The sequence below is a fragment of the Venturia canescens genome, chromosome 2 (genome assembly GCF_019457755.1).
Source record: "Venturia canescens isolate UGA chromosome 2, ASM1945775v1, whole genome shotgun sequence".
NCBI lineage: Eukaryota > Metazoa > Arthropoda > Insecta > Hymenoptera > Ichneumonidae > Venturia > Venturia canescens.
In genome coordinates this window covers 13,750,309-13,764,558 of record NC_057422.1, presented here as the reverse complement: position 1 = coordinate 13,764,558, position 14,250 = coordinate 13,750,309, and the positions used below count along the sequence as shown (strand labels likewise).

Here is a 14,250-nt window from a genome sequence, read left to right as displayed (position 1 = left end):
CGCCGATGGAATATCGGTCTAGCGGAAATTATTAAGTAAAGAGGTTTAAAAAAAGGCTTGAACAATATTTTCACGGAGACTATTTTCGCGACTAGTCAATCGTCAAAAAAACGATGATACGAGGCTTTTCTGATGGTAGGATAACTCGAAGGCAGAAACGAAAGAAGCTTCCTTAGCAATTTCCGAAGGTATACAGCATAAACCGCCGAGCGTTATCAAAAGCCTCTCGCGCGTTTGGAAATTCGAGGCAAGCGGCAGGCGAGACTTTTCGCCCAACGAAATATGGAACACAGAGATCCATGCATAAAAGAACGCTTCGAAAAAACGCCACTTTATTAGATTTCGTTTCAGTAACATTTTTTGCATTGTTCTAAAAATAGGAGACAAAAAAAGAACGGACAAACAATGCGTCATTGAAAAACCGAGTTTCGTATAATGTTTTCTACCATTGCCCTGTCATCCAAACTTTTTCCAAGTAATTGGAATTCGAACAACGGCCAACCCCCTCCGTTCTCCTCATGCTTTTACCATAGAGAATAAAAGTTGAAATAAAACGGTACGAAAATCATGCATTCAACGTCCGCGTAGAAATTAAAGGGGAATCAAATATTGCAGCAATTTCTGTGGATCGATAACTTGGAATGATTTTTTAAAAGTTTAAATATATTCGAAACTCTGTCAAAACGGTGCATCAATTCCATGAACGCCTAAATCCAACACAGAATCGCCAAATTTCCAAAGGCTTCGACGCATCGTCAAATCAGAATTATCCCACTAATTGAGGATGCTAGAAACTTAATGAAATATTGCGTAAGGACACGCGGTCGTTTTGGAAGCACTTTTGGGGTTCGGTCTTTCCGTCGAGTGAAGACTATTCCGTCGGGAATTGCGTTCGACTTCGTTAACCAGTCTTGTTGAACAATATCGATCGGTCAGTAGTACACACGCCTGTGTAATCTCCTGTAATTAGCTTAGTTAATAATTCCATGAAAAAGGACGAACCCAGCAACGCGAAGTAGTAGTTGGGCATTGATCAAGGTCCGTGAGAAACGTTACCGCGTATAAAATCCTACGCGACGTTTCAACGTGGCATTTTCAAAAAGCCATTAGGATAGTATGATGGATGAAGCAATAAATTAAAAGCTCGAATTAATCGAATGGAAGCTAAGAAGCAGCAGCGTGCTAAGAAATGAATGAACTCGAGTCGATCCGAGGAGAAGAGAATAAAAGAAAAGAAGCTTCGGAATAAGCGCGATGATCGATTGAGTATGTACGATAGGAACGGGGCGGTGAGCGTTGTTCGCAGTGTAGACCGAGCTCGGTGTTACAGCGAGTGTACACCGTAGACCGCATCGTGGCTCTGTGGTCTGTCAGTCTCACGGTCAATCGCGATTGCCGTAAGCCAAACGCACAGGAAGCAGGAGGGTGGGGTGTGTTGTACGCGCGAAAGGCCTTTCCTCATCAAGGTTGATATTGGCTATACGTGGGCATGTATACGTATTATCAACCGGGCGTGTGATACACACGACGATGATGGCTCAGTGGATTTGCCAGTTCGACCAAGTGCGATTATAACTGTCATAGGTAGTTTGGCTTGATCGTCATGAGGGAGAATGGAATCCATTTTCGTTTGGATATAATGCGACGTTGAAGAGTCTCTTGCGCTCGATCAGACAGAACGCGATGAAACGAGCCCGTTCGGCGATGCACAAATTCGCTAATTATATTCGCGGTGTTCGTTTCGTTTTAATATCGTCGCTTCAATGAGATTGACAGTTGGACAACCGGATGTTGATACTGAGGAATGAAGCTATGCGTACGTATACTTACACAGTGCAATGATAGACGAAGCAGAGCCAGCCGCCAGGATGTTCGAGGAAGACGTACAGCCGCTCCTGGAAAGTCTTTCCCTTTTTGTGGTGAAAGACGTATTTGGCCTTGAAAGCCTGATCGATCGGGAGGTAAATCGGATAATAGGGATCCGGTACACCGGTTGGATTGGGACTCGGCGGTTCTTCCTCGTCCTCCTCCTCTTCGTCGTTAACGTCGTTGTTTATGTCGCTCTGGTTCTTCTTTCTTCGGTGCTTTCTCTTCATCGGTGTCGGTACCCTCTTGTGATGAGCCTCGCCGAATCTCGGCGAGCGAAACCGACGGAGAAACGTGAATCTCGTGGACGTCTCTTCCAGCGGCACACCGGTGTCCGTGTCCTCGGTTTCGCTGCCCGGTGTCTTCAGTGCAAAATCCTCGGATTCCCCAGCGACGAGCTCGTCTTCGCTGCCCTGGAGGGCAGCGTAGGCGGCTGCGGCGCTGTACCGCTTCTCCGTCAATCTCGAACATGGCTCCTTGCCGCTACTCGAACGCGGAAGACTTTCGTTGTTGTACGCATGACCTGGGGGATTCAACAGATCGAACCGTCCTTTGCCTTCCATCCAGATTCAAACACTTTTTTTCACTTCTTTACAATCTTCTCGGCCATTGGAAATGCCAGTTTTTCGTTACCTCCGAATCGCTTTTAACTGTTTCGCCATTTTACCATTTACTTTCAAGCTTCATCGAATTGCTTTCAGCATTAATAACGCCTCGTCGCACAAATTCCTTCTCCCGGGCACAAATCAATAGTAGAGAGTTTTACGAAAATGGAACAAGCATCGAAATTGATTAATATACGAATACACAGTCCAAGTGTTTCAATGCGATTTTAGATCGGAATAACGAACAGTTGTCAACATTTCTGCCAAATACCGTTGTCTCATTATCGGGCAATGTTCGTTTCGCTGCTGCATTTCATTTATCGTGTCCTAATATTATGAAAACATCAATACGCATGCTGCCTAAAGGAGCTCTTAGAAATTCAGGTTATTCCGGTGCGCGTACGACCAGCGGGCAGATCAAAATACGCGTTGACGAGTCGCCTCAGACAATATCTCACGGTCGAACGTAGCCTGGTCCTTCATCCATTATTCATTGATAATACGGTAATGTTACAGTCCTCCCTCTGGTCCCAAGAGTCCTCGATACGGTACGTTAACTATAGAAACTACGCACGGGCAAATCTACTTCTATTGTTCATTCCAGAGGTAAAAGAGAAAGGTCGTTTCATCCCACTCACGTATCCACCCGTCTCTACCTTATCCATCCAATTTTTTCATTCTGCTAACAATTCCAGACTATTCCATATTAATAGCCTAAGAATTCCTGATCATTTTGACTTTTCGGATGCTCCAATAGAGCTTCATCAATCCACTGACCAAGTTCTTACACTTCTTAACTAAACGAGCGAGTGCGAGTTTTTCGCAACTGTGATTACTTCCATCAATACTTTTGGATTGCTCCAGAACCTTTGGATTATTATTAGAAGAAGCTGCGGAGATCGTTCCAATTACTCTTGTCGCAAACGCAACGAGAGCTGAATTCCCGAAAGAAAAGCAAACCACAGTGACACACAAGTGGGCTACCAAAGCTCCATGCACCTCTCGAACTCCATCGTCAAGTCGTCTTTCGGTTTTGCAACGTTCTGACTAATTTGACGACCACGGAGGCGCCCATAGCTAGCGCGTAGAGTTCCAATTGAACGACGCCGGAGACATTTCAGCTCCTTGAGTTGTCACGATGGCAGCTGATTTCTCAGAATATCCAAAAATATTGAATACCTTTGTGCTGAATCCTTTGCGTTAAAGGGTAATAGCTAATGAAGATTATTTTCAAAAGACATGATTTTTCATGTCTTTTTTCCTTCATTTTTATGAAGGATTTGTGTAACAACTCGAGTAAGTTAGTGACAAAAATTCATTTTTTATACACGAACTGTGTATTTTAATTTAGTCCAGCGGTTTCATTATTATTTAGGCTCATTTGATCATTAAGTACTAGGCGAGGACGCTCTTGGCGTGCGTGTAAATTATCTCGCTCTACCCTGGAAGAGATACCTTCGCGAAGATATGGCTAATGAGACCCATAATTTAATAAACTCTGAAATTCGACCAAGTCCCAATTCATAAACAAGTGTCTTTCTTACTGTCACTTCCCCGGAGTTTACTGTCGCGGAAAATCTTTTTTTCTCTGAAAGCAGATCGACGAGTTCGAGCCCACCAAGCTCTGGGGGGTCTGACAATTTTCTTAGTTCGTTAAGGACGTTGTGAGTGCGGAGGAGTAGTAATCGGTAGAATGCGATTAACTTGGTGAGTTACTACTCGGAATGATTTGGCAGAGTTTGTCACCCTCCAGCGATCAGGCTGAATGAATGCGTTGAATTAACAGCCATTTACAACTCAACAATAAACTGTTCCCATGCAGATCCTCTGCGAGTATGAAAAAATCGAAAATACTGCACGACTCCGTGAATTTTTACACTTTATAATTGTGAGATTTCGTCAAATCTGATTTCTGTATCTCGTGGATATTCCCTATGAAAAAGTAATCGTTTTTCTAGAGTTTTATTAAAATTATAATTGATGAATATCGACAGAATTAAGAGTGAAGGGTGACCGTGAAGGGGCGGGATTGAAATTCCGAACTGCGAGAAATCAGAAGGCTCAAAATTCCGAAAATCTAGCTGGGGCTCGAAATATATAGATATATCGCACTAGCGAGATTTTCGGACTTTTGAGCCTTCTGACTTCTCACAGTTCGGAATTTCAATCCCCCCCCAACCGTGAATAAACCATCGAGGCTGTAACACACGTTCGACAATCCTCTACGTTTATCAAAATTCATGCAATCATTGAACATTTTCTGAACAATAAGAACATAAGAATATCCAATATCTGTGGTTTGCACAAGAACGAAAATGAAATCGCAATCTTAAAGTAACTTTTGTATCTAATCTTTGGCTCATGATATACTGTTGAGGTCACGTAAAGCTATCATCGATCTCCCTCGAGCTGAGAGAAAAAGCAGAATGTAGTCTAGAATAGGGTTAGCATAAACAAAGGTACTTGATTGTTAAGGAGGTTGTTGTGAGCAAGTGAAACACCGTCGATATCGTCGTGGATTTCAATAATATACACGTGAGCTCGTTCCTTTCATTTTTAGACTTATCGTTCGTATTGGGCTAAATGCTGAGCTTGGCAAACGTAAAGTGGCAGATGGAACGGGGCAGTGCACGGTTTACTTTTATTCCACGACGCAGGTAACCTAAGAATATACGGCATCACATTCACGAAGCTCCATGAGTTTCTACTTCTCTCCTCTTGTAAAATATTAAATTGGGTACCGCGATAAAAGATCGAGTAGAAGGGTCTCTTGGAGAAGGATGGAGTCGATAGAAATGAACCTCGACCTTTAAACTGATTCGGCTGCTTCGAGGAAACAATATTGCGAGAAGGGGAATTTCAAGTTTTTTGCAATTGATACTTTCTAACGACTCTGAGCATGTTGCTGCGTTATTATTCGTCGAGAAACAGCGTATTTTGGATGCGACCTAATACAAATTGTATACGAGCAGGACCTTTGGTCAAATATATTATTAAATTGTCAACTGTGGCTTGGCGATGGACAGGAAATCATTTGAAATTCAGCGCTCGCCAAAACTGATATTTTTGTTTAATGAAAGTATTTTGAAAGAGCTTGTTGAATAAGAGTTTTGTGCTCTTACAAATGGTGAGTTAGGTTCGGAGTAATAACTGAAAAAAACGATCGAATAAAATTTAAATGAGAATTTGTGTTTTGAATTGACGATGAAAGTAAGTAGCCGGAAGCACGAAAACTTTTCACTAATCTCCAACGCACTGGATCGGTGACGTTCTCTCACAAAAATTGAATTTTACCACAGATTTAGATGAAGTATGGAATCGATTTTTTTGGAATTGTCAACTCTGGCGTTTCGCTCAGGAGAATTAGCGTGTAGAGGGGGTCGAGTACCACGAGTGATGCGGATGAAAGAAGGCACCCAAAAAGTCGAAAGACGAGATTCCAGAAAACGAAAACCCCCTTTCGATGGAACGGGTCCAGTTTCATTTCTCGATACTAAAACAAATAATCTTTGAAATTTTCATTCGTAATATTTCACAGACTTCTGAAGATCTTCAGAATTTCAAAAAAACCAACTTTTCAACAAACTATCAATGAAATTTGAACAAACAGTACTGAAGCTTTGATAAATTGTGGCGTTCCACAATGAATGTTTGAAACACTCTTATTAGTGGTTACGGTTTCTATCCAAGGAGTCTTTCCGGAAATACGCGTATTTAGTCTCTCGGTAAAGTTTCCTCGTGAGGGGGATTAAGAAACTTTGTTGGCTTTGTCTGAGCCCCTGAAAGTTCTGCTCTTTTACAAGGTATGTGATGTTCCTCAGTTCAGTTTCTAAGGAAGAGCTGACAGGTCCGGTGCACTGCGACATTTTCTTTGGCGTAGCGAGTAGCGTCAGCGAGAGGAGACAAACCGAGAGGTTGAATTTTAACCCGAGTCATTCTGAACCCGTTAGCGGGGTTGACCCAGAACATATTTTCGTCGACTCTAATTGATTCAACCAAACTGGGTTATGGTCTTCCGTTGAATTCACGAAATCTTCCTCTCGCAGTATCTCTCCTGGACAAACTCGGTAATGAAGTCTGCTCCGGATGAATTTCGGTGCATTTTCGCAGACACTATTGACATTAACCAGTGAAATTGAGACCGTGGTAGCAATCGTGATTCAGGATGGTCATGCTACGTATACGCGCAGTTCATTAATTCCGTTATTTTTCCCCGTTTATTTCAGCGATCTTCGTATCCGAAATAAGCTCGGTTGAACTGGCATCGTAGAAATCCAATTGTAAGTTTGATCGAATTCCCTGCCCAGATGGACCTTAATTCAATTGGCGTTAAACCTCAAACTCACCTTGGTAAGATGTGAAGATATTTTCGCTAATTGGAAGGAACGCGAGTGATCCGAGTCGCCCTATGAAAATGTTCCTTCCTAGCCCGAATCTAAGTTTGCTTTTACTGGTTTATACTTTCAGTATATATGAGATTATTTTATGAACTTACAGCGAACATATTTATACAGTTTATCTAATCTAGATACGAGGAAGCGGAGCCTGCCGGAGCCCGGTCCGGTTAAATATTTGACGAGGTCCAGAGGAAGGAGCATATTTTCGGAACCGATGACATAGGGGAAAAGCAGCCGAAATTTCGAAGGAATGATGATTTCATTGGAAATTCTTATAACTGAATTGCCTGAGAATTATTCCTGCAGTTGACCCTCTTGGGCAGTGACACAAACGAGCATTTCGAAATTGATTATGAAAGCGAATACATGAATATTATAGAAGAACGGAGGGACTTTGATTTTAAAGAGTTATGAAGATATTTCTGAGAGCCCGCAGTCATGAGCAGCTAAACTTCGAGATTTTTTATTCGGAAATTTATGAAACTAGAGAAGTGAAGAAACCTGCCAACGGCAGAGCTCAACAAAAGCACCAAAACAATCTCCGACGCTTCAAAACTTCGCGAGGAGTATTTTTCCATCGGTATAACGATGGATTGAATTTGAATAAATTTCAAACGTGAGTATTCACGATTGTGGAGACAAGCTTGTGTGAAAGAATTGATCAAGTGTTCGTATCCATTTTATCCAGATTTGGAAGACAAAGCAGAGGGGGAAAAAAACGATAAAAGTGGGAGTCAGTGGATTTCGTATGCACGTAGCCCGTATTCGCGATATGGATTTACGCTCATATGTACACGAGGATAGTAAAATGTGTGGATATCGATTGTTACAACGGAAAACGGCCCATCCCGCAAAAAGCCAATAGCACGTGCTGCATAAGCACCCGCCCTTTTTCCTCCTCAGAAGTCAATAAATGTATAAACACACACATACACGTCCGTATCCGTGAGTACACCTTATAGAATAGCTCGCCGCGTTATTTGTGGGTGAATTTGAATTTAGCGGTTGGCTTTGGCTCCCGTGGAACACGCTACCCTCGCACTAACCGAGCATGGAAAACATCAGCTCGATGTACGGGCTCCTCCCTCGCTTATATCTATATTTATAAGGAATATCGTTTACTCAAGGTTTCTCCCTGCCGATCTCATATCCCGATAGTACAATACTTCCTGGTGATAGCTATACGTCAAGCTGACTTGATATCCACGTGATCGACCCTCTCGCCCCTCTGCCTCGCTCGCCACTCAGCCCCTCTCAGCTCTTCCTCGTGTGTTTACCACTTTTCCCGCGCTCTTCCCTCGCAGTCTCTCGATGCTAGAGCGTTTTACGATCAACTTCATGCTCTCTATGCAGAGTGTCTATTCCTCTGGACTCTTGTCAAGTTCTAATGGCTTTACAGTACTGCATCGACGTTTATTTCATCCTGGGTTTATACGAGCCTTTGAAAAAAGTGTGGGCGACCGCGAATCGGACTGGGAACGAAGAATTTACGGGTGTACCCATCCGCGGAGGACTAAATCATCGTGCCGGGAGCGTCGGGGAGTCGGGGATCATCGATTTTCAATTTTCGTTTCCACTTTAACCGACACCAAGGTTTGTTTTGGTTGGATTTTCTGTGTTATGTGAAACGGAGTGAGGGAACTCGGGTTGATGTGATTCCGCGGAAACAAATACCCGTAACTGACTTATCGTAATTGAAATATAAATGTAAATTATTGTTCGTTATACCGAGCGAGTAAAACGAGGGAGCATGAAATTCATTGCGTTTTATGCCAGGAATAATTAGCACTCGTTCTGGCTGCACCGAAACGTTTATTTGAATTATTTTCGTAGTCACGGATAATTAAAAACTACATTATTTGAGTTTCCCCACGAGATTATTTTTAAACAATCGAATTAACGGGGAGTTGCTAATGTGATTACTAATTCGGATCGTGAGATTTCCCGTATTGTTTTATTCACGCTGACCCAGTAGCCGAGGACTCGTGCATGGATTTAGTAGGGTCTGTTGGACCCGCTAATAAATTTTGGATCGTCGATGCCTCTGAATCTCGCCTTCTGTACATAAATAATGCGCACAAACGAGTAACTATGCCAATGAATTTTCACGAACCAACGACTCGAAACGTCATAGTTTGAGAGTTTTTATTCCCCCCAGTGAAACTCATTTAATTGACATCCGTTTGTTTGAACGATCTCGCGCAACCCACACACCAGAATCAGCTCGATTTCATCCCATCAACTAATAACCATAATTCAAAGCAATCACTAATTACTCCAAGGAAGTGATTTATAAAGGAGGGCCGAGGTAACGAACGAGCTGACAGCATCGAAATAAGGGAGGTTCTGTTGCTCTCACGCGGCATTGGTGCAGGCTGCTTCGCGATACTATTCAGTCGCGTACGTGCGCCGGTATTAGAATCCAAATGTAGTGCGAGGTGTTCGCACAAATGTGTTAGCAAAACTTGATAAACGAGGGAGTACTCAGCTCTGTGGCAGGCATTCAGAGTCTTGATCGCGCTCCATTCGTGCGAAGGTAGAGGGAACGTGAATTTATTTCGCGATGAATTGAACGAAGGTTCGGAAAAAAACGAGAGCGTTGAAAAAATTGAATGAATTCGAGGCTGATTTAGTTAGTGCTTCGAACGAATAAAGCTCCGATCCTTTTCCTGTGAAATTCATCTGTGAAACATCTATGAGAGTATGAATGGGGCGAGCAGGCTTTTGAAAGTTCGAAATTGCGCTCTTGAGTGTATTGTCGTCCTCCCAACATTAGTAGCGCCAGCGTCGATCTTTTAACCGCAGTTATTTGAAAATGAAAACCAATGGAATATCTCCCGGTAGAAATTGAATAAAAGAACCGAGACCGAAATGAGTTTCACCAAAGCAAACAGTCCCACACGAGGTACGCGTGACCTCCGGTCATGGAGAAAAAATGCTGCGTGCGTGTATAGCAGCCGGTCTCTATGCGTTTGACCAGAAACGAATATCACTTCTTGTACATAATAAAAGCAATTAAAATGCGGCATCCTTTTCGCCCGCGGGGGTTTCCGGAATAAAATATCGCGGAATCGTTTAATAATAATTCAATCAGCCCCGGGCCTTCCTACGTACAGTATCCTCGAGTATCTGGACTGAGTACACTCGCTGATATGCCGAGGACTCCAACTCGCCAATGAGTACGAAATTGAATAAAATGCCTGAAGCGAAACTTCGAAATGGCAAACGGGACTGGTTTATCAACGGTTCGTCTTTCACTCGCCGTCCTCCTTCAGTCGATTGAACTTTTTTTTACTAAATTGACCCCGACGCACATTCGTTAACCCCCTGATTAAATGGACTCCTTCCAGGGGTTACTTCATTGCAAATTATATCACCGCGGTCCTGATAACGAAAGCAACTAGCGAAGATTGAAGAACTTCGGTAAAGCTACTTCACAAAGTTCCCAACTCTCGCGATCCCCCTCGAAGAAACCGGTGTAGGCAAACTACATTTTTCGTTGAATGTTACGAAACACTTGAACACTATTTTCATAGCTGCTGAGCTAAACGCTCATGGATTGGGGAGACCGGGGCAAGTTGACTGATGAAAAATAACATCCAAACTACGATACGCCCCGTTGATGTAATCGTTCATTGCAATATCTTTCTCATTCATGCGTCTCGACGCGTCGGAGCCACACGTTGTTTAGAAACCGCGAAGAATTTTCATAAATCCAGGTACAAAACCAAATTTTTACGTCAATCTGCTTTGAATTTTTTCCAATTATTACAATAATCCTCTACATGAAAGTTCATTTATATTTAACTACAATTGTGCATAGTATTTTTTCTCAATTATCTCTATAATTTACTGGTAGAACGTTTTGTTGCTAAAAGTGGCAGTGTGGGGTAAGTTGGCCAACAGTGGGATGGAGTTGGTCAAGACATGTGTCGACGTACATGAGTGCTCTAGATGGGCCCACTCAAGGTGTGCCAGTAAAAATATAATATTCTATGAGTGTAAAAACTGCAATTCTGATTTTGATTACGAGGACGAGGATCAAAAAATATTCCATTTTCTCACACTTATGGACAAAAATTATCTTTACATTAACTAATGTCAACATTTTGTATTGATTGTTCGAATGATCAAATGAATAATATTGATAATTATCCGTTTTTATTAATTTCCCTAATACTTAGTTGACTATCAGGTAAAAATGGTAGCGTAGTCAACTGGCTCCAATGCTTGTGTCAACTTGCCCCGACCGTGGGGTCGGTTGGCACAAAAACGTTTCGTCAAAAAAGCAATTCAATAGCTCATTTCGTTTTACATTTAAACATTAAAATATTTATCTGAGATAGAGAAAGCTTGCTTATATTCTAAACGACCATTTGGTTTTTGCAATCGTCTTAAGTTCCTTGTTTACAAGCAATAGTTCGAAAAGTTGGCCAACCAGCCCCGGTCTCTCCTACCGATGAGAACTATTGGCACCCTACTTTCAGGATGATCAGCAAAAATTTGAGCACTATTCCAAGCGACCCTTGAGGTCCTAGGCAACAATTCTCGTAGACACGATCAGCGAATCTTAAACGAGAAGCAGCAGCAGCGAACCGAACGTTTTTAATATCACGAAATAAGACAACATGACGAGTGTCAAATGTACCGGGAGTTGAGAGTGTTAAGGGAACGCTACCTGGATGACTGCATCGTTTATGATTCGGATGATCCTGGCAGTTGACATGATGTTCCTGGGTGTGCAGATAATGCGGGTGACGATACTGGGATGCTTGTTGCTGTTGTTGTTGCTGCTGTTGTCCGATAGGGGCTTTGAGAACACTCAGAACTAAATCGTCGCGCGACGATACGATCCGCGTCATCTGACGACTCTGTCGAAAGAGGGTTTCCTGCTCGCCCCGATTCATTCTGTATCGCGGTGGACGTCGCAGTTTATAAAAACCGGGATAACGCTCTCGTCTCCCACGTCCCGGTGCACTACCTAGCATAACAGCTTGCAGCATCCCGAATCGCCTTCGATCGCAAGAGTTGCCGTTGATTCACGGTTATCACGGTAGTTGCTCTGAGCCAGTGCAATTCCCGTGATCCCGAGCCGATTTAATCTCGATAATATCATCATTGTTTCGCGATTTTTCAAACTTATTTCTTACACACGACGCGTAGTTATCACAGGGAGGCTGGTTTTATAAAACGAGAGGGAACGTGGAGTTTTCGCGCCACTAAGAAGGACTTTCCAGCCTCTTGGTCATCGAACATGTATAAATCCAAGAAGATCTAATCGCAGGTTCAATCTCACTTGATTTTCGATATCTTTGTTCGGATCATCCGAATTAGAGAGCAGAAGTTACCGCAGCCACGGCGGCTTCTCGAGATGAAGATTCCTCCGACAAGGCTCGTATCTGCCACCGCTAATGCAGCGTTGCAATATCGAATTTCTCTTTCAACCATCAACAAAGTGAGGGAATCTCTCGAACTGGGAAGCGTCGTTCGCAGAACTTTCAGCGATTAACGTCTTTCAGCGGATGTGGCTCTCCTGAAGGAGAGACGGATCCAGAGAACGACGTCCTTCACGTTTCAACGGCAGTTTCAAGGACTTTGAGCAATTGGCCTTTGCATACATGCATGTGTATAACGTTTGGTTGCGCCTGTTTGCTTCTGTTCCCCGGAACAGCTCGATCCGGAGATTCCCCATTGCAGCCTCGTGGATGCCTCTCATACTCGACAGACTTTTCTAATTCACTTTTGCACCGTTCCCTTCTCTGTGTATCTATCACTCGAGGTATCCTGTTTTAAGATTTCACTCGGCCAATTATTTCTCAATTACTCATTCGGGACGATTCTTCGATGCTCTTCTTTCCTCGATCTTCCCCAATCGATGGAGTAACGAAGAAACGTACGCTGCCACGATTGCCCGCTGAATTCATAACTTCACACCAACACACTTCGATTCTTCTCCTTTTTTCTCTACTTCGATGCCGAACCGTTGCTGTGAATTCGATTACGTTCACCAGATATCGATGCTTAATCGAGTCTCACCTCAACACTTTCTTAAACAAATCGCACCCCACGATTATCCGATCGAGTCTCGACTCTCTTGTTGGCATTCTCAGATGATCCCACCGGATCGATACTCGACGCAATCTCCGAGACGATACCATTTACTTGTCGCACCCCAAATTCAAAAATTATTCTCCTTCAGTCGATTTTTACTGATATTCCCGATGGATATTCAATTTCCGGGTATTCAGGATTCACCAGACGACACGCCGTCCAATCTCCCTCCCACGGATCCCGCTGATCAACGAACTCGAGAATAGCATCGTTACTCAACCACCATAACTGCGTGCGGAATGATGAAAACCAGCATGGTCCACGTGAGATTCGCTTATGATGACGAGTCAGGCACCGGTCTACGCGTGAAAAAAATCACTTTTAAATAATCCCCTTGAAAAATTTCGTATTCCTTGACACTTCGGATTGATCAAGGCGAAGCTATTAGAATCGATATTAAAATCGGGCTAGTCGAAGCTTCGCGACAGTATGGTTGGAGGCTTCCCTTAGACATTCAGTAACGAGAGTTTCGACGATTACTTCCGCATGTGTTCGTATGTACATCGTCCATGTACATATGAATACACAAAGTGCATAATCCGTCGATAAAGATCCTCCTGGTCGTGAGCCGAGCGTTTCTAACTGTCTGGAAGTCGGTCTAGAAATATGATCTCGTCAAATACGTAGACAACCAGTTCGCGAGATCGATAGTCATAAAGTTGTTGAGGAAGGTGGAAGGATGAGTGCGAGGACACTCGAATCTTCTCTGTGCGAGATTCGTGAATGTTTCAGAGCGCATTACGAATAATCGGGGGGACGAGAGAAGCGAAAATGATCGTTAAACGCGAGGATTGCTGGATTTCCCGAAACTCAAATTCAAAAATCCTTCTACATAAAATACTCGAATCCTCTCAAACGTTGAATTTCATGCGCAAACATTTTTCCATTCGCAATGATCGAATCAGAGCGAGCGTGCGCGCCGCTCGCCTCGTTTACACATTGCAGTCTCATCCGCAATTTTCCAAAGTTCGTAAGCAGTTTACGCATCGAGAGAAGATTCGATCAAAGGTCATTGGAGCGTGGATACAACAATGAAGATTGCAGGAAAGTAGGGGGTGCAACAACGGGGCTTGAAAAGGGTTCCCGTGTCAGTAGAGGGCGCTATCCGTACATTGTCCGTACGGTTGAACGGTCCGAGGGTCTTCTGTTGTCTTGGTACGTTTGCCAAGGAAGGGTGGGAGGGCGGGCAGGGAGGGGAGGGGGGGGGAGGTGTGCAGAATGAACGGGTAGGATGAGATAAATGGTGGATGAATGGGAGGAAAAATGCGCGC

At 43.3% G+C, this 14,250-nt stretch overlaps 1 protein-coding gene and 1 long non-coding RNA gene across 6 annotated transcripts in view; one reads left to right on the top strand and one right to left on the bottom strand.

The window, feature by feature from the left end:
- LOC122407069 (potassium voltage-gated channel subfamily KQT member 1-like) overlaps positions 1 to 13,767 on the bottom strand; it is a 40,613-nt gene extending 26,846 nt beyond the window's left edge. For 4 of the 5 annotated variants that reach the window (XM_043413042.1, XM_043413043.1, XM_043413044.1 and 1 more), the window contains exons 1-2: positions 11,547 to 13,765; positions 1,831 to 2,389 (exon numbers count right to left, since the gene is read on the bottom strand). In XM_043413042.1, coding sequence (XP_043268977.1) covers positions 1,831 to 2,389; positions 11,547 to 11,871 — 884 coding nt within the window. In that variant the 5' untranslated portion in view covers positions 11,872 to 13,765. Of the gene's footprint in view, positions 1 to 1,830; positions 2,390 to 11,546 lie in introns of all 5 variants that reach the window. The other variant, XM_043413045.1, reaches the window with a different exon arrangement.
- On the top strand, positions 6,316 to 8,830 carry LOC122407074 (uncharacterized). The gene is made up of 5 exons (XR_006260141.1): positions 6,316 to 6,538; positions 6,698 to 6,821; positions 7,000 to 7,484; positions 7,557 to 7,813; positions 8,268 to 8,830. It is a non-coding gene; the product is annotated as an uncharacterized lncRNA (long non-coding RNA).
- Positions 13,768 to 14,250: the final 483 nt, after the last annotated feature.